This window comes from Scomber japonicus, chromosome 12 (genome assembly GCF_027409825.1).
Source record: "Scomber japonicus isolate fScoJap1 chromosome 12, fScoJap1.pri, whole genome shotgun sequence".
Lineage (NCBI taxonomy): Eukaryota > Metazoa > Chordata > Actinopteri > Scombriformes > Scombridae > Scomber > Scomber japonicus.
Window position 1 is genome coordinate 30406788 of NC_070589.1, and position 21358 is coordinate 30428145.

General features: G+C 40.3%; 1 protein-coding gene across 1 annotated transcript in view; it reads right to left on the reverse strand.

The window, feature by feature from the left end:
• Positions 1 to 18615, reverse strand: part of LOC128369740 (extended synaptotagmin-2-A-like) — a 77876-nt gene extending 59261 nt beyond the window's left edge. The window contains exons 1-2 of the mRNA XM_053330817.1: positions 18471 to 18615; positions 16207 to 16594 (exon numbers count right to left, since the gene is read on the reverse strand). Of these exons, the coding sequence (XP_053186792.1) occupies positions 16207 to 16587 (381 nt within the window). The 5' untranslated portion in view covers positions 16588 to 16594; positions 18471 to 18615. The remainder of the gene's footprint in view (positions 1 to 16206; positions 16595 to 18470) is intronic.
• Positions 18616 to 21358: the final 2743 nt, after the last annotated feature.

The following is a 21358-nucleotide window of genomic DNA, read 5'->3' on the forward strand; positions in this document are numbered from 1 at the left end:
TTCCTCCTTTCCTTCCTTCTCTCTTTCTGTCCTTCCTCTCTCTTTCCTCACTTCCTTCCTCTATCCCCCTTTCTTCCTTCCTTCCTCCCTTCTTTCCTTTCTTCTTCCTCCCTTCCTTCCTTCCTCCCTCCTTTCCTTCCTTCTTCCTCTCCTACCTCCCTTCCTTCTTTCCTTTCTTCCTTCCTCCTTTCCTTCCTTCTTACCTTCCTTCCTTCTCTCTTTCTTTCCTTCCTCTTTCCTCACTTCCTTCCTCCATCCCCCTTTCCTTCCTTCCTTTCCTACTTCCCTCCCTTCCTTCCTTCCTTCCTTCTTCCTCTCCTACCTCCCTTCCTTCTTTCCTTTCCTTCCTTCCTCCCTCCTTTCCTTCCTTCTTCCTTCCTTCCTTCCTTGACACGAGGACAACAGGAGGGTTAATGTGAAACTGAACGTTTTTGTTGTACACAACTTTAAGCTGCATTTATTGAATGAAAGATGCTATAGAAATAAGATATCATTATTATTATTAGTAGTAGTTATATAAATAGAACTGCCTTGCCTTGCCTCGTAGTATTATTACAACATTATATATACTGCACCTTTTTAAAGAGCGACTGATATATTCATTTAGATAAAATTACACTTCCTGTCATCATCATGAATATTTATGCTCTGTCACTGCTGACTAGAAATAAACCTCAGAGGAGAGAGAGAGTAAGAGAGAGAGAGAGAGACAGAGAGAGAGACAGAGAGAGAGAGACAGAGAGAGAGACAGAGAGAGAGAGAGACAGAGAGAGAGAGAGAGAGAGAGAGAGAGAGAGAGGGAGAGAGAGATAGAGACCCTCCTTCCTTCTCAAAAGGTGACAACAAACAACGACGAGGAAATCAGCTTTATCAGCTTTCCTTCAAGCTGCCGAAAGCGTTGAAAGGTGCCGAAACGGGAAACCCACACGACGAGACAGTTGCACCATGCTGACGTCTATATTTAGGCTCAGATAGAGAGAGAGAGAGAGGGAGAGAGAGGGAGAGAGAGGGAGAGAGAGAAAGAGAGAGAGAGAGACACTCAGAGACACAGAGAGAGAGAGAGAGAGAGAGAGAGAGAGAGAGAGAGAGGACTGTCGAGGATCTGATGATAGGCTTCATTCAATAGAGAGAGAGATAAGTGAGTGCTCTGTGGTGATGAGCAAAGTTTATTTATAGCAACTTTCACACAGAGCCTTACAATCAAAATAAATCAGAATAAATCAAATTGAAATGAATAAAAAACAAGTAAAGTTAAAGACACCTGAACAAGTTAAAATATTAAATTAGTTTGGCTTAAAATTCATTTTGTGAACATTTCTCACTAATTAGGGTCAAAGCTGAATGCATATGATTGTATTTTAGTTGTCATTGTTATTTATTGGCTATTTTTTGATGAATAGAGTGATTATAAAATATCAGAAAATATCAATTGTAATTCCCCACAAACCGAGAAAACATCTTTAAATGTCTCAGTTTGTCTGACTTGGAGTCTTAACCCAAAAGATATTCAGTTTATCACCACATACGACAAAGAAAAGTGTTGAATCGTCACATCTGAGATCCTGAAATCAGCTCATTTAAAGGCATGTTTTACTGACATCAGCTAAAACTCTACAAGCTAATGTCTGGTTTTAACCCTTCTGTTGTCCTTAAGTCAAGGAAGGAAGGGAGGAAGAAGGAAGGAAAGTAGGGAGGGAGAAGGAAGGAAGGAAGGAAAGGAAAGGAAAGAAGGAAGGAAAGGAAAGGAAAGAAGGAAGGGAGGAAGGACGGAGGAAAGAAGGAAGGAAGGATAGTAGGAGGGAGGGAGGAAAGAAGGAAGCAGGGAGGGAGGGAGGGAGAAAGGAAAAAAGGAAGGAAGGAAAGAATGAAGGAAGGTAGGAAGGAGGAAAGAAAGAAGGAAGGTGGGAGGGAGGTAGAAAGGAAAAGAGGAAGGAAGAGAAGAAGGAAGGGAGGAAGGAAAGGAAAGAAGGAAGGTAGGAAGGACGGAGGAAAGAAGGAAGGGAGGAAGGACGGAGGAAAGAAGGAAGGAAGGATAGTAGGAGGGAGGGAGGAAAGAAGGAAGCAGGGAGGGAGGGAGGGAGAAAGGAAAAAAGGAAGGAAGGAAAGAATGAAGGAAGGTAGGAAGGAGGAAAGAAAGAAGGAAGGTGGGAGGGAGGTAGAAAGGAAAAGAGGAAGGAAGAGAAGAAGGAAGGGAGGAAGGAAAGGAAAGAAGGAAGGTAGGAAGGACGGAGGAAAGAAGGAAGGGAGGAAGGACGGAGGAAAGAAGGAAGGAAGGATAGTAGGAGGGAGGGAGGAAAGAAGGAAGCAGGGAGGGAGGGAGGGAGAAAGGAAAAAAGGAAGGAAGGAAAGAATGAAGGAAGGTAGGAAGGAGGAAAGAAAGAAGGAAGGTGGGAGGGAGGTAGAAAGGAAAAGAGGAAGGAAGAGAAGAAGGAAGGGAGGAAGGAAAGGAAAGAAGGAAGGTAGGAAGGACGGAGGAAAGAAGGAAGGGAGGAAGGACGGAGGAAAGAAGGAAGGAAGGATAGTAGGAGGGAGGGAGGAAAAAAGGAAGGAGGGAGGGAGGGAGGGAGAAAGGAAAAGAGGAAGGAAGGAAGGTAGGATGGAGGAAGGAAAGAAGGAAGGGAGGAAAGAGAGAGGAAGGAAATAAAGAAAGAGAAGGAGGAAGGAAGGACGGGTGGAAGGAAGGGAGGAAAGAAGGAACAGTCAAAAGGGACGGGGTCAATTTGACCCGGGAGGACGACAGGAGGGTTAAAGCATAAACAGTGTATGACTCTACTCTAGTGTTACTCTGTATCATGCTTTTAATTTGAAAAAAAGGAGGCTCCTTTCCAAAAGAAGTATTGGCAAGCAGGAAAATAAAAAACATCCTTCCACTTTGAGGTTTTAGCTGCTGGCTGAAGTTCCAATAAATGAAATCTGTGATCAATTATGTTGCTGAAAACTGTTTTTATGTTCCGTCCAGTATATTTTGGTTGTTTTGTGTTTTCACTGTCAACACAACGCTGAGTTAATTTCCCTTAATCCTCCTGTTGTCCTCGAGTAAAGGAAGGAAGGGAAGAAGGAAGGAAAGGAGGGACGGAGGAAGGAGGGAATGGAGGGAGGAAGGAAAGAAGGAAGGAAAGGAGGGAGGGAGGAAGGAGGGAATGAAGGAAAGGAGGGAGGAAGGAAGGAGGGAAGGAAAGAAGGAAGAAGGAATGAAGGAAAGGAATGAGGGTGGAAGGAAGGAAGGAAGGAAGAAGGAAGGAAAGGAGGGAGGAAAGGAGGAAGAAGGAAGAAAGGGAGGTAGGAAAGGAAGGTGGGAGGAAGGAAGGAAGGAAGGAAGGAAGGAAGGAAGGAAGGAAGGAAGGAAGGAAGGAAAGGAGGGAGGGAGGAGGGAGGGAGGAAGGAAGAAGGAAGGAAAGGAGGAGGGAGGAAGGAAGAAAGAAGGAAAGGACGGAGGAAGGAAGGAGGAAAGGAGGAAGAAGGAAGGAAGGAAGGAAGGAAGGAAGGAAGGAAAGGAAGGTAGGAGGGAAGGAGAGAGAAAGGAGAAGAGGAAGGAAGGAAAGAAGGAAGGAAGGAAGGAAGGAAGGAAAGAAGGAAGAAGGAAGGAAAGGAGGGAGGGAGGAAGGAAGAAAGAAGGAAAGGAGGAGGGAGGAAGGAAGAAAGAAGGAAAGGACGGAGGAAGAAAGGAGGGAAGGAAGGAAGGAAGGAAGGAAGGAAGGAAAGGAAGGTAGGGGGATGGAAGAAGGAAATGAGGAAGGAGGAAGGAAGGACGTACGAAAGAAGAAAGGAAGGAAGGAAGGTGGATGGAGGAAGGAAGGAAGGAAGGAAGGAAGGAAGAGTGAAAACAGACGGGGTCATTTTGGTTAAGGAACGATGTAATTTGAATAAATTTGAATGGACAGTGAATATTTGGCAGCGTCATAAACACACTGATCTCCTCTCAGCCGGTCACACACACGTTCAGTCTGCTTCACAAGTACAAACTGAGCATCCGAAGCGAAGCCCACTCATGTTTTGAATAAATTGTTAAGTCTGAATCTGAGTTTTTTCCACATTCTGTACCTCATTTTATCTCTTACTCCTTTTCCACTGAGCTGGAGCCAGTGCTAGAGCCAGTGTTCAGTTGGTGCTAATCCAAGAACCTCTTAAGAACCTGTTGCTTTTCCACCCTAACCCTTTAGACCAGCAAAGAGTTGGTGCTTGCTCTGGCTCCCGTTCTGAGGCTCAAGGCTGGAGCTTTGGCGGTGGAAAAGCAAAGAACCGGTGCTTAGTCAGGCCCTGGCTCCAAACCAGCACCAGCTACAGCACCAGCTCCAGCTCGGGGTATCAGAAAACAATCTTAAGCTGCTTTAAGCTTCATTCAGACTTGTGCAAGACACCGAGTTGTAAACTATGAACATGCACAAAAGGTGTTCATGCTCAATGCAGTACTCTCCTAGAAACACCAGGGGGCGTACAACCAAAAATACTCAAGCACGTGTCGCTGTTATGTAATCTGTGGTTCGGAAGCGCTCAGAGTTTAATATACACAAATCTGTTACTCTCATAAAACTGAGCAAACACTTCCACAGGTATTTCAAAACTAGTCACAACAGAAAAAAGCACAAATCTATTGAGTAAATAAAGTGTTGGTATCACTCAGCAGCAGCAACAGCAGCGAGTATATACACATGCATGAGGTGTTCAGGTACATGGTTGAGCGTAGGACACCAGAGATTTGGAAGCACTAAGAGTCAAATACACACAATGACTGTAGTGATGGATGTAAAACTCATATCTCCAACACTAAGTCTGGGTATCGTTTAAGAAGTTATGATACCAGCACCAACCCAAGTATCTTTAACCCTCCTGTCGTCCTCTCGGGTCAAATTGACCCCGTCTCTTTTGACTGTTCCTTCTTTCCTCCCTCTTTCTTTAATTTTTCCTTTGTTCTTCCCCATTTCCCCTCTTTCTTTGCTCCCTCCTCCTTCCATACTTCCTCCTCCCCTTCCTTCCTTCCTTCCTCTCTCTTTTCCTCCTTCCTTCCTTCCTTCCTTCCTTCCTCCCTCCGTCCCTCCTTACTCCCTCCCTCCTTACTCCTTTCATTCCTTCTCTCCTTCCTTCTTTCCTCCTTTCCTTCCTTCCCTTCTTCCCTCCTTTCCTTCCTTCCTCCCTCCCTCCCTCCTTACTCCTTTCCTTCCTTCCCCCCTCCTTACTCCTTTCCTTCCTTCCTTCCTTCCTTCCTTCCTTCCTTCCTTCCTTCCTTCCTTCCTTCCTTCCTTCCTCCTTCCCTCCCTCTTTTCCTTATTCCTTTCCTTCCTGCCTTCCTCCCTCTTTTCCTCCTTTCCTTCCTTCCTTTCTTCCTCCCTCCCTCCCTCCCTCCCTCCTTACTCCTTTCCTTCCTTCCTCCCTCCTTCCTTCCTTCCTGGAGAAAGGAAATAAGGAAGGGAGGAAAGAGAGGAAGGAAAGAAAGGGAGAAGGAAGGACGGAAGGAAGGAAGGAAGGAAGGAAGGAAGGAAGGAAAACGTATTCAAGCAAAAAAAAACAGTATAATAATAATAATGCAAAAGCAGGATGTAACTGTTGTACTGGGTTGAAACTGAGCTCATTTTAAATCACTTAGGACTGCAACTAGTGATTAGTTTTACTATAGTTCCAACTGCTGATTATTTTTTTACTTTAATTAAGAAGTTAATTAGTTTGGTGATGTACAATAATCAGGAAATAATGATAATAATAATAATAATAATGATAAATAACATCAATTAACAAACATAATTACACTCATTCATTCTGCTCCAGCTCAAGTCAAATTTAATAGCTTAACTCTTCCAGACATTTTAAGATCATTTTTAGACCTTGAGAATTAAAAAAACTAAATGTAAGACTTTTTTAAGACTCTACAGGGACCTTGTTAAAAATATCAAGTACACATACCGAGCCCTAAACAAGACCATGAAGTATCAGAAGAGCCAATATAGACAAAACACAAATCTTTGGATCAAACATACTTGCTCTAATATGAAGTGAAGGCCCAGAAAATAAACAATCTAACATGATAAATCCACTTTATTTTAGCATGCACATTATTTTATTTTGAAAAGCCATACTTCACATTAGCAGCTAAAAGCACTTTATTTTAACATGGACATTATTTTATTTTGAAAAGCCACCCTACTTTCTATTTTAGCCTACTTATAATATAGAAAGGACATTTATTGACTATTAAGAGTACTTCTTATTTATAACATCTGTGTATAAAGCAGCAGTTGGACTACTCGATCGCACCTCACCTCACATCTACTGTATTAAGTCTTTTTCATGTTTGAGCAGCGACCAGAGGCCAAGTGGTCCGCCCCGCCCCTCCTGAAAACAGGCATGTTTTGAACAAGACTCCAAGGTGAAAATGCTCCGTTTCATCTATGAGCCCAACATGATAAATCCACTTTATTTTAGCATGCACATTATTTTATTTTGAAATTCTGCCTTTATTTTAGCCTACTTAAAACATAGAAAGGACATTTATTTACTATGAAGAGTACCTATTATTTGTGTGTAATGCAGTTGGACTACTCGATCACACCTCACCTCACGTCTACTGTATTAAGTCTTCTTCATGTTTGAGCAGCGACCAGAGGCCAAGTGGTCCGCCCCTCCCGAAAACAGGCATGTTTTGAACAGGACTCCACTCACACATAAAAAAGGTGAAAGAGCTCAGTTTCATCTATGAGCCCAACATGATAAATCTACTTTATTTTAGCATGCACATTATTTTATTTTGAAATTCCGCCCTTATTTTAGCCTACTTAAAACATAGAAAGGACATTTATTTACTATTAAGAGTACGTATCATTTGTGTGTAATGCAGTTGGACTACTCGATCACACCTCACATCTACTGTATTAAGTCTTTTTCATGTTTGAGCAGCGACCAGAGGCCAAGTGGTCCGCCCCGCCCCCCCGAAAACAGGCATGTTTTGAACAGGACTCCACTCGCAGTAATAAAAAAAAAGGTGAAAGTGCTCCATTTCAACTTCAAGGGTGTCAACAGTCACTTACACAGCTCAACAGATGTGACTATAAACACACTTAAATAAGGAGATTTCTACTTTATGTGCTGGATAACAAAGCAAAAAAGAAACATTTCCGTAGTTTTAGTTTTTTAAAAAAAGGCTTCGCAGGGCAACACAAGGCCTTTCTGTTCCTCCACATTGTTTCCATTCTCAGCCGTGGAGCCGAGCCCCGCCCTTTGGCACATCAAAAAGAAACAGGGAAGCCCAACCCCATGCATGCCGTGTCATTCGAGTACACAGAGACGACGAAGAGGAGGAGGAGGAGGAGGAGGAGGAGGAGGAGGAGGAGGCCAATAGTTACACTTTGGCTGTAGTTAGTTTCCATGTCAGCCTGATGACAGAGTAAACCATTTCAGCTTCGGTCTCTTTAACATCTAGATGTTGAAGGGGGGGGGTTTAGGCCTAGAGTTTATTTGCTGTTTTTGTCCTTCAGTGCCGAGCAACAGCTACACATATTATCCACACACAGAAACTACCAAGTTTAACCACACACACCCCTTAATAGTTCATCTAGAGCAGAGGGGTCAAATTCATTCATGTCTCATTTTCATTCAAGGGCCACATACAGTCCAATTTGATCTCATGTGGGCCGGACCATTAAAAAGATGGAAGGAAGGAGGAAAGAAGGGAAGGAAGGAAAGAAGGAAGGAAGGAAGGAAGGGAGGAAAAAAGAAAGACAGGGAGGAAGGAAGGAAGGAAGGAAGGACAGAAGGAAGCAAGGAACGAAGGAAGAAAGGGAGGGAGGAAGAAAAAAAGGAAGGAAGAAAGTTACGAAGGAAGGAAGGAAAAAGAAAGAAAGGGAGGAAGGAAGGACACAAGGAAGGACAGATGAAAGGAAGGAAGAAAGGAAGGCAGGAAGGAAGAAAGGGTGGGAGGAAGGAAGAAAGGAAAATAAGACACGAAGGAAGGAAGGAAGGAAGGACGGACGGACGGAAGGAAGGAACGAAGGAAGGAAAGAAGGAAAAATAAAGAAAGAAATGGAGGAAGGACAGAAGGAAGGACAGATGAAAGGAAGGAAGAAATGGTGGGAGGAAGAGAGGAAGGAAGGAAGGAAGGAAGGCAGGAAGGAAGAAAGGATGGGAGGAAGAAAAAAAGGAAGGAAGAAAGGAAAATAAGACACGAAGGAAGGAAGGAAGGAAGGAACGAAAGAAGGAAAGAAGGAAAAATAAAGAAAGAAATGGAGGAAGGACAGATGGAAGGAAGGAAAAAAAGACAGGGTTAGGTAACCATAAAGATAATCAGTTTAACAGTAATTAACGAGCTGAAACTCTAATCCTGTGGACTATTTCTTGCAAACTGTGTCAAACTTGTAGATTATTAGTTTATCAGGCTGACCTCATTCCTCCGCCAGTAAAGCTGCTGCTGCTGCTGCATGGAGACATTTCATCATCCACATGAAAATCAGCCAGCAATGACCTAAGATGACTTTTCTTTGCCTTTCGACTAATTTCCACACATAATAATGAGGTTGTTTCAGAAATGAGTAATAAGCAGCATGTTGAAAGACGTGACTTCTACTCATACTGGAACAACAGCACGAGTACAAACACAGACTGATGAACCTTTGTTTGTACTTACAGCTAAAAGTTTGTCCTCACTTCATTTGATTTGATTTCATATTTAAAAGTCAGCTTGTTGTTTTCCATACACTGTAGGTCCCTAAGTTTCCAGCTTTCTCAAAAACAGCAAGCATCAAAGAACATTTCAAAATAAAATACAATAAAAGTTGTTTTATTTTCTATGAGTTTTTCTATTAATTTAAAATGACAATATACTGTAATAATCTAAATATGTACTAATATTTTTTTGATTTACTTTAACTGTAAATGTTGTATCACCTAATTACATAAAAAAAATATATTGTAATTATCATTATTTCATATTTAAAATGCTTCTTGTATACCATATAAGGTCCATAAGTTTCCAGCTTTCTCAAAAACAGCAAGCATCAAAGAACATTTCAAAATAAAATACAATAAAATAAAAGGAAAGCCTTATGCGAAATAAGCTATGGTGGTGTTCAATTTACTTTTATTCATTTTTTTAAATTTTTCTATGAATGACAATATACTGTAATAATCTAAATATGTACTGTAAATATAGGTCCATAAGTTTCCAGCTTTCTCAAAAACAGCAAGCATCAAAGAACATTTCAAAATAAAATACAATAAAATAAAAGGAAGGAAAAAAGACATAAAGGCCCTTTTTCAAAATATACTTGTTTTATATTCTATTAATTTTTCTATTAATTTAAAATGACAATATACTGTAATAATATAAATATGTGTTTGTTTGATTTTATTTTATTTCATATTTAAAAGTCTGCTTGTTGTAAATCATATACCATATAGGTCCATAAGTTTCCAGCTTTCTCAAAAACAGCAAGCGTCAAAGAAAATTTCAAAATAAAATACAATAAAAGAAAAGGAAGGCCTTATGCGAAATGAGCTATGGTGGTGTTCAATTTTATTTTATTCATTTTTTTAAATTTTTCTATGAATGACAATATACTGTAATAATCTAAATATGTACTGTAAATATTGTTTTTTATTTACTTTATCTAATTGCTATATTAATTAATTGTCATCATGTTGTATCACCTACTCAGATTACAAAAAAACAATATTATGTTGCAAGATGTATAAAATGAAATGACAATACATTTTAAACTATACTAATTCATTGTTATCATCTTTTATCACCTAATCACATTATAAAAATATTTTTGTCATCACTGTGTTGCAAGAGAATGACATAGAGAATTAATAAATTGTATATTAAGAAAAACAGTTTCTCATTGAAGTGAATGGGAAGGGGTGCAAACTTTTGACTCGTGCTTAATCTGCATTTTTGGTATTATGCAGCACAGTTTTCTATCCTTTTTTTAGCACTTCAAGCTCAAATATGTGAGTAACACTGATATAAATAGAAATACCTCCAATCTGATACCGACAGATGCTTATTTCGTGTCTATTTGAACTCTACATAACAAATTCTGTTGTGAAAAATCAATTATATCTTTAATTTGTGCGTTTCTAATCACATTATGAACTTCAAAAGTTTCACATTCCTGTGCACATTACAGGATCCCTGAGTCGTCTGTTTATCTCCGCTCCGTTCATCACAAACTTTTTTGATTTTCCAGCTTATACGGATCAAAGGATTACAGAGTAATGGTGTAATCACGGATGGAGTTACAGACCGCATGAAAACAGACACTGAAGAGAGCAGAGTGTGGCTTCCTTTAAAAATACACACTGACACAGAAAAGCAAATAATATGATGTAATGTTAAAGTTGGTACCACACACGGCAGAAAGTGATCAAACCTGGTTTAAAGATGTATTTAAAGCGATAAGGGGGGGGGGTGGAAATAACTGATTCATATAAGCATTTGGATTCTTATCTCCTGAAATTCTGAATCAATTAACAAAGGTAAAAGAAAAATCGATTATCTAAATGTTAATAACGTGATGTTGACGGAACGAAAAATGCAAAAACCATAGACTGTATAAAAGAAACGGACGTAACATCCGTGACGTCACCCATTGGTTTGTGGACTGCTGCTCGGAAGCCAATAGTTTCTAATCTGGGCAGCGACATCTTGAAAATTTCAGGTGCATGCTGGGAAAAATAAAAACACAGATTCTACTTATATGGGCATGAGGCGGGGCCATGGGCGGAGCGGGGAGGTTGCTATGGTTGCGAGGGCTGGATCTGGAGGACATTGGTCAATCAACCTGTCAATCAGGACGTAGCCACGCCCTAATGCATACCCTGCTTTATCGTCACATATAAAATCAGGGAGGCCAAAATGTCCCAAATGAACATCATACTGCATTGAAGAAGGCTTTAAACTAGCGATTGAGACCATAAACACATTTTGAAAACGTTTACTGAGGTTAGAAATCAAGTGAGAAGTTGGTGAATTCTCCATTGACTTGTATAGAGACGGTCGCCCCCTGGTGGCCTTTTGATAGAATGCAGCTCTAAGTTACTTCCACATTGGCTTCATTTCAGAGGACCTGAACTCCCCACCTGGCAGAAACACGGACAGTCTACAGTGGGACTCGCTAGCCTTATAATGTAGTTCATCCTCCAGCACTAAGACTCAATGACTAAATCATTAACTTGCGAGAAGAACATGTATAAGTATAACATCAACTTTCTACACTATGACTCAGAAAGTTAGCGCAGCAGAGCAGCTATCAGCAGTAACAAAAGAGAGCAGCTGACCAACACACACAGAGCAGCACTTAAACAACATCATGTCTTTATATAGACTAATCATATGATACATGGACATGACCTCGATCACTTTTTTTAACCTCAGTATTGCCACACTTCACATTAGCAGCTAAGAGGCTATTCATGTCACATTAGCTAAGCGAGTAGTTGCCTCCATTCCTCACTGTGGTCGTCCTGAGTGGAGACTGTAGAAGTGAGTAGAGCCACTTATATAGAATTAAAAGTTAATTAACTCTGTCCTCAACCATAATGGCAGTCTGTGTTTTTACAGTAGAGTAGCGCCAACTCTCCAATCCCCCTCCTTACATTATTATGGTATTCTATTATCATTATATCAGTGGTATAAAACGATCTTCAAATGACAATAATATCGTTTATCGGGATTATTTATGAGACAATACATCATCAAACAAAAGTAGTTATCATGACAGGTCTACTGCTCAGTTTGTGCTTGAGCATCTTAGACAGCGATGTCTTTCTCTGAGTTAACGGCTTCTCTCTACTGCTGGAGACAAGACGATAGTAATGGTGCTTTTCCACTACACAGTTCCAGCACTACTCGGCTCAACTCGACTCGACTCGACACGGTTCCAGGAATGACCTTTTCCATTACAAAAAGGTACCTACTCAACGTGGGCGGGGTTGTCATAGCAACGGCTTTGCGAAACTGCCGTGACTTTGTTTCATACGAAACAGAAACACATAAACAATGGAGGACATGGAGGCGATGGTGGACTTGCCGCTTCCTGTCAAACACAAAGCAAGAGAAGAGAAATTAATGACTAACGCTGTTGCCGGTATTTAAAAATGCCGGGTTTGATTCTTGTGTGGGACGGCTCATGACTCTTTTGACCAATCAGCGGCCAGCAGACTGTCGACGTCACATTTAGTATCGGCTCGGCTCACTTGGAACCTCAGCAGAGCAGGTACTAAAAAAGTACCAGGTACCAGCTACTATCCCTAGTGGAAACGCAAAAAAAAAACGTGTCGAGTCAAGCTGAGTCGAGTCGAGTTGAGTCGTGCTGGAACTGTGTAGTGGAAAAGCACCATATCATCCTCCCTTTAGTTTGTTATTCTCATCCAGGCAGAAGACTGTGAGATGCTTCATTAACTAACTGTTTCCAAAGTCAACAATGAGCTGCCACACCTTATGTATAAGTAAAATATTAATCCTGATAACTGATCAATCACTGAAGTGGCTTATCAAGCAAATATGCCGATCATTCTCTGGTTCAAACCTATTAAATGTGAGTAATTGCTGCTTTTGATTGCATTTTTTATTATATACTGAAATTAAAAATAATAAAGATTAATCCATTCATTGAAAGAATAATCAATAGCGATAACAACTGCAAGGTGCTGTGCTCATATACCTATAATGTGGCTCACAATATCAAGGTATTTTAGCATCCTCTACAAGACAAACTGAGAAGAAAACTAAATATTTGCTGTAGTATCGTGTCACCAACATAAAACTGTTTACTAGACACAAATATGCTAAATCGGCTAATTCGCTGGGTAGACAGATGTTTAAAAAGCATTTCAAAATTGGTGTCACAAGCATCTGAAGCATGTCTTTGATTCTAAATCCATGCCATGTGTAAAACGTGGTCATCTGTGACCTTCACGGCCTGTTGATGAGACAGTTCCTCTGCTGTAGAGCTTTAAATACTCCTAAATATAAGCAAACAAACCCTCCCTGTAGAAAGACAACAAGGCCTTTATAGATTCATCTGTATGTGTCTGACAGCACAGATTTATGCAGTTTGTCCGTTCATCTTCAAAAAGATAAAAAACTGAAATATAACCTCGGGCGTTCTCGGCCTGCTAACGCTGAGCTGCTGCCCACGCTGCCCATCGAGCCTCATTCCAGGCACATTTGCTGAGAGAGGCGAGCCAAAGGGAGATTAAGAGCTCAGCACCAAAATCTATACTTCAGTGATTATTTCAGTGGTCATTACAGATGCTTCGTTTGCTTGAACAGTGCACTGCAGATGTGTGAAATATTCTTGATTTTTATACTCCTACTATTTATCCATTGAAGTGATGAATTAAACCGATAAATGAGATAAAGTGTTTTATCAGGACAATGAACCTATCACATAAAAATCCACTTGTTGCTGGTTGAGTTTGGAGAACAAAGTGTGACATTTGCCCTAGAAAAAGCAACGACTTTCAAAATAGAGCAACTTTTAAAAGCAAACAGACAATTTGGGCTTTTATTGAATGAATGTGTGTCAACAAATGTGTGTCATTTTGGTTTTTCCCATCATTTCTTGGGATTGTTACAGTTAGGACATCTTAAGATTGATAACTGGAAATTGTATTGACAGCAGCAGGTTCAATAAGTGACACTTGATCTATCTATCTTCAAAATATAATTGCTTCTTAAAAGTGTTTTCTATAATTATGAATAATGTCCACACCTAATGAAAAACTCAGCAATTCATCACTTTTTTTGTTTACACAGAAAACTGGCACCTCAGTGATGAAGAGGCTTTCTTACTGCATTAATATTTTCGTTGATATTGCTGATGATGATGATGATGATAATAATAATGATGATGATGCTAGAAAACTGTGATAAGATGGGTGAATGGCAAGACTCCAACCCCCTCTCCTCACTGAGCATCACATCCATTATCACACAGACCTTGAGAAAAACTGTGCTCAGCAACATCTTTGTACCGGAGGTAAAGAGCTTTGCTGGGAGCAGAGACACAGCTGGTTTAAAGCAGCTGACATGTTTGTTGTGTCATGAGTCGGAAACCTTATCTTTTCCCTTAATGCTGCACGTCTGTGTCACAGATGTAGTAAACCACAACAACACGCCTAACAACATTTGAATGTGTAAACCACCCAAATGTTGATTGACAGCTCTTTGTGCGACTGATTAAAGAGAAACTGAGGAACCAGTGAAAGGATACCAAATGATTAGCATATCCTACTGATAATAGGCAACAATCAGCAGTGAACTTTGACCCCTTAATGATTCAGTCTGCCCCCGTCCTTCATAGTAGATACTTTATCTGCTTCACCTTAGTCACACTGACCCCAAAACACCATGATTAGAAATCCCCGAGTCATTGTGGAGCAGGTATTAGAAGTCCTGTTGTATTAATGCCAAAAGTGAATCCTGCAATTAAAGATTACTAATCAGGGGGAAACCTTTCTCTTTTAAGTGGCAGGTAAAAGTCAAAAAGTTCAGGTTTCTGATATAATCGGATCTCTAAATGACGGTAATCACCTGCCAATGTGGCCGTTAACGCTCTGCTAATCTTCCCACACAAGAGTCCCATGATCGGCCTGATGACTCTTCATAACCTCCATGATATAATCAACCTAATGCGGTATTAATTCAGCAAATATTCACTCAACTTCAGTGTGCAAATTCATTTATGAGATTGGAAATAGTAATTTGACAGACTACTACCAACTACCACCACCACTTGCTTTCAAGGATTTCTCACAGTCTTTCTCAGTTGAAGAAATTTGTTCAGCTGCCTTGGAGACATTGATAAGAACCGGGCAAGGAACAAGAAAGACTGTAAGATAAAGTTGATAAAGCTCAAAAGAAAAAGCTGTGTTCCAATGTCACTACACATAAAAAGATCCACTTGTGGGTTTCTTAATGCTCGGAAATTAGAAATGAGAGATTGGACATGAAGCTCTGAAAAGGCCACAAGAAGAAATGCTCCATTGGTTCTGTGCCACCACAGGCCACAGGAAGCTAATTTTGTCGAAAGCCGACATTACTGGTTCTCTCACATGTACTGTATATCTTATGTTCACACGCCCAATGTTAATTTCATTCCTGGCATGCCAGCAACTAGAAACATTGCCTAAAGAGATTGTGATTATGTCAGGAGTGGAGTATGACTAGACAGAGAGAAGAATGACAGCTATGTGCGCCACCTTCTCCATACCCTGAAGAGAACCTGACAGCACATTGACAATGAAACCACCCTGAAGGGTTGATTGTGAAAGTTACAGCAAGTTTGATAACCCTCTTACTTCAGCAAAAGCCATTCTCAGGAGTCCCGTAGACGCAAAGGCCATGTGTAAATTATTCATTAATGCCTCCATTTCTAGAGTCCACAACGCAGACTAGATCCTGGAACTGATGGCGAGCTTGTGCGCCTTCAGCAAAAGGTGCAGAATGTTTGACATTTCCAATGGCTATTTATGAGACCCTCATTAACAGGCAGCAAAGTTTGATTTGTCCTGTGGACTGAAATTAAAATGTCGGTGTATCAAGTGTCAGGGACGTTGCTCTGTTAATCCCTGGCTGCCCTGATTGTCACCATATTGGTTTTTCATCATTCAAACACCAGCTTACTATTTGAAAAATACCTGAGTAGATGTGGACTATTCATTAAAAAACATATTGAAAATAAAATAGATCTTTATTGTCATTGCAAGTATACAATGAGACTCAATTTGAGCAGTCCAATTGTAGCGTTGGTGATACAAGGTAAAACTTCTTGGACATTTTCAATATCAAACTATCAAAAACTATTAATTTCATCTATGTTGCTGCCAGCTACACTTCTCCCAAAATGACTCCTTTCACATTCACATGAGAAAATGTGCTCTATGCTCTCCAAACCTGTCACTAACACGTCCTGGGGCATGTTTTTGACCTCATCTGAACACCTCACGTGCAGACGGGTGTGTGCTAAGATGTTCTCTCGTCAGTGTTTGAGAAGAGAAACCGAAAGAAAACAATGTCAAGGCAAACTAGAGCTGGATTTTGGCAAGGAAGTACATATATGATGTATGTCAGTCAATTTGGCAGGCAATCCCTTGTTGACATCCTATACATGATGTTGGCTTTACTCAAGGGAATGTCGAGGCTTTGAAACGGAGTCAAAATACGAAGCAACAATGACAAGGCAGTGAAGATAACAGGAATACTCGAGGACTCACCCATGGCGGCAGCTCAGAAGTCTGCACGCTTTGCCTCGCAGTTTTATCCTCATGGTCCAGGAACGCTAAGGCACGGTTTATCCTGTAGTCCTTGTGGCCGTGGTTCTTCCTCCAATAGAACAACATGGCGAGTCCGATGAGAACCCAACTGAAGCTGAACTCAAAGTATCCCAAGATATAGATAGGGAAGATGATGGCAAAAGTCTTGGCAAATTTAATCCACATTTGGGTAACGTCCGTCAAAGACGACTGAGGCTCATCGTCCAGCTCATCCGGGGCCATTGGTGGACTCACGACGTTGCTGGGCGGTTCAATGGGCCCGTTCGCCTTGTGACCCGGTCCCGCCGAACCTTCCATCCTGGAGCGGGCGTTGTTTCTCATTTTCTTTCTGGAAAGACAGATTGGCAGACATTTACAGCAGATGTTAATGTCTTTATACTGTAAATAGAGACCTCATTCAGCAAGACTTGCATCCTTATAGGTCAAAGGTCAAAAACTAATACCATACATGTGCTGTAGTTGTACCCTCAGGAATAAAACAACATTAAGCATGAAGCTAACTATTGAGTCCCACAAATGTACCATAAGATTGTGTGTAGCCTATTGCTAGTTATTTGCACTTGTGCTAACACTAAATACAAGTGTACTGCTCGGAGAAATGTGTTAACCCAAGAGCCAAATATCAACCAGTTTTTATGCCTCAAACTGTAATTACAAATACTCCAAACATAAGTTGTACAATATTGCCATAACAACCTGCATACCAATGCAAATCTCATAATTACAATGTTAAAGGTGCGATACACAACATTCAGTCCCACTAAATGTCAGCAAACAACAATTTGCCATGTAAAGATATAATGAAGTAATGGTGTCCTGGGCAAAGAATGAAGTCACACTCCCTCTGTGTTTGTTGTACTAAGAGTCTCTCTGTTCTTTGTTTTGATAGCCGGTCCGGCCAAACACGCATGTTAGTGCATGCGAGTCCCTCCCTGCCCTCCCTGTTATGAACATGGCGGCCGGATCGTAAACTTTCTCACATTACAAGTAAACAGTACACTAAAATATGCTCCTGAAAAGGCAAGAAACAGGCAATGAGGTCCATATTTGATAAACATTGCCTAGTTTGAGAGTTGAGTCTGAGTTTTGTGAGCAGTGCGTTCAGATGATGCTTACTGTATTTAGTGAACAAACATTTACTCAATAAGTGTTTGTTTATTCAATAAACGGTTGTTTGTTGGTCTGAAATGCTGGTGCTTGAAAATGACACATGTAAACAAACAGGTTGCTAGTTTTTTGACCTAAAAATTGTAGGCCTACTAAATTAAATGACCAAATATGGGTATGCACACTTCAGAATGTTTTGGTAGATTAGGCTGCTTTGCATAAATAAAAGTATTTCTATAGTCATAAAATCAGTATGTCCCAGATTACAAAAAACACAAATTCTGAAACTTTTGAGTTCAATATCCAAAAATTGGAAACATCTTTCATAATGATATTAGATGTTGATATAATGTATTGCAAAACGTGTCCCACATTACCCTAATCTTATCTGTTGACAGCTGAATTAAAAAAGTATTGGTTGTGTGGTCACCAAAAATATGTTCACACCCTATACACTGCATATCAGTACAGGCTGCAGTCTGAGCTGTCATGCCAGTGTCTGCCCTCTTGCATGGGAGAGGACTTCAAACCAAACCTCTTTATAAAAATGTCACAATTTTGTTACCTTAACTCCTGAGGAAGGTGGAATCGATATGCAACTAAAACAATCAAACTTAATAGTTACAGACACACATTTGTAGCTTATCTTCAATTCGGCATTTATCCAATATCCCTATAAAGAGTTTTAAAGTAGTATTTTTTAACTTTACAAAGTGCCTGCACTGCTGTCGCTGCAACCTTCTGTCACCTTAAGCAGCCACCTTGGATAGGAACTACAAGTGGGAAGCCACTATAAAAATTGACGTTTTACTATTAAAAATATGATTTAGTTTGGTTTTAAGTGTGCCGAATTGAAGAACACTAGCTATTTAATCCAAAATGCTTGTGAATCACTGCTTATAATGGGTATAAATGTGCCTTTAAGCAAAGAAACGCTTAAATGTGGGGCTTTTTTAAGGGAGTCAGTCGTGACGTCCTCCCCACAGAAAATGACACGTATCCAGCCACACTGCGTAACCTCCAAACAACCAGCGCGTAATAATAATAATGATAATAAAATAATAAAAGATTTAACTTCTTCCTCTAGTAACACTCACCAGTATCCTGCTGCCACATTCGCTCTTCCTTCCGTGTGAAGAATAAACTTTACAAAATCACTGGATAAGCCCAGTCCACTGCATGCCGACCAGCTCAACTCTGATTACCCTCTCTTTCCCCTTCAGTACATCCTGCTGTGAAGAAGACCAGTCCGTCTCTCTCTCTCTCTCTCTCTCTCTCTCTCTCTCTCTCTCTTTCTCTCTCTCTCAGCCTGCAGGAAACTGTCATCGCAGTGAAAGAAGGTCAGCCTCCGATAGGGGAGGGACGGAGGGAGCTTTGAAAACACCGATTTAAAGGTAGATCCAGGCGCCATCTGGTGGCTGTAGAAAGAATTGCAGCTAAAGTTTCTATTTCCACTGTAAATGTCAATGCATCACAACTCTAATTTTAAACTTAATCGTCTTGTCCTATGAAAATAAACTGTATTGTTGTGTGTGCATTATGTATATAGTCAGTTGGGTTTATTATACACATTGGAAACTATTGAATAATTCATAAAAGAAGGGTAGGTGACATAAGCATATGCTTCAGCCTACACCTTTTCGGTCAAAATGCTTTATTTATTAATTTGGTTTGTATTATTTTTATTGTTTCTTTTGTTTCCCTTTTGGCTTGTTAGTAGATGTGGTGGAAATGTGGGACACCGAGAGTGGAAATATGATTATTTATATTCATGAGTTCATGTGACCGAAATAAAATTTAAAAATAAATAAGTAGAAATCATGTGGTGTGGGTGCAGATAATTAGCAGTTTACAGTAGGGCCGGGCGATATGGACAGAATCAAATATCACTATATTTTGGACGAAATACCTCTGTAATGATATTTCAACAGTATTGTATTGGATGACTATTGGTGCGTTCACAAAATATTAACACAATAGGAGATTTTTGATACTTAATCATCAGTCATGTGGATATAATGAGTTGAAAGTGAAATTTGTCATCATCATTATTATTATTTGTCATAATCATTATTAGTATCATCACTATCTCTTATTCAGGAAGCTGTTTAATTAAATATATCTATTCATTTGGATGGTCTAAAAGCCTTCTTCATACACTAAAATTATGATGAGGATACAAAAATAATGTTATATTTATTATACTGTCTTAGGCAGGGGTGTCAAACATGCGGCCCGCGGGCCAGAACCGGCCCACCGAGGGGTCCAATCCGGCCCACTTTCCTTCTTTTCCTTCCTCCCTTTCATCCTTCTGTCCTTTCTTCCATCTGTCCTTCCTTCCTCCCTTTCATCCTTCTGTCCTTTCTTCCATCTGTCCTTCCTTCCTCCCTTTCATCCTTCTGTCCTTTCTTCCATCTGTCCTTCCTTCCTACCTTCTTTCCTTCTTCCCTTCCTTCTGTCTATCTGTCCTCCCTACCTTTCTTCCCTCCTTCTTTTTGTCTGTCTTTCTTTCCTTCCCTTCTTATTTCCCTCCTTCCTTCCTTCCTTCCATCTTTTTAATGATCCGGCCCACATGAGATCAAATTAGTCTGTATGTGGCCCTTGAATGAAAATGAGTTTGACACCTCTGGTCTTAGGTATTCAAATTTAAATCCACTTAGTAGAAATACAAGAGTGAGCCCGTAAGATAGTCTACTAATAATTTAGTAGAGTAAAAACTATATTTTTCCCACTTTTGTCCCAATTTGAACATATTTTTCCTTTATTTAAACACAAGTTTAATGCTATAGATACGGCATGACACCAATGCTATCTGGTCTAGAGAACGTACAGTACTATAAATAGTCACCTTCTTCCACCACTCGGCCAGTTCCTTACAAACACCTCAGGGTACTATAACCTTTGACCCCTCTGCTCTGACAATCCTATTTGTTGCCCTGTGAGGTCAGAGCTAAATCTAATGTTGGCCTCAATGTTATTTATAGCAGATAAGGGACTCAGAGTTAAATCTACAATACGTATTAATTTAAAAAAAGAAACTAAATTGTGTATTTAGAAGTGATAAATTAGAGCTGTGTGCCGATCATTGTGGCTCAGTGTGCAGCTGATGTTTCTCCACTAGGTGTCATGGTAGTGTTTGTAAGTTGAAGCATCACAATGGACGAATCATCACACCAGAAACTCACTCAATTAACAATATTTTTTCTATATTAGCACTTCAGAAAATGGATGGCAAACTTTCTGCACAGTGTGTGTCAGTAATAAAGAGTCTACTTTTTTTTTACTCAGAGCAGCGCCTAGAATAATAACTTGATTGATTTATTTTGATTTATTCATGCTCACAGCAGAGTTTACTGATAGCAGAATGCAGAATTTTACATCAGTAAACTTTAACATCATTGAAAAAAACATAAAAATGGAAAGATTTCTAAAACTATGTGGGGTCTAGACTATAATTTGAAAACATGCTGTTCGAGTGTTAAGTGTTAAATACGTTTAAAATGTTACTTTCTGCACAGATTGCAATCTTGACACCTCATCACCTGTTTAAAAATTGGCCTTTAACCTTTGTGTCGTCCTCCAGGGGTCAAATTGACCCCCTCTGTTTTGACTGTCCCTTCTATCCTCCCTTCCTTCCTTCCGTCTGTCCTCCCTCCCTCCTTCTCTCTGTCTTTCCTTCCTCCACCCCCTTTCTTCCTTCCGTCCTTCCTTCCTCCCTCCCTCCTTCTTTTCTTCTCTCCTTCCGTGCTTCCTTTCCTTCCTTTCTCCCTTCCTTCATTCGGTCCTTCCTTCCTCCCTCCCTCCTTCTTCTTTCCTTCCTTCCTTCTTTCCTCCCTCGCTCCATCTCCCTTCCTCCCTCCGTCCTTTCCTTCACCCCCCCCACCCCCCGCCACACCTCCTTTCTTTCCTTCTTCCTCCTTTCCCTCCTCCCTGACACAAGGACAACAGGAGGGTTAAGACATTTGATTGAACTGTTTTGCTTTGG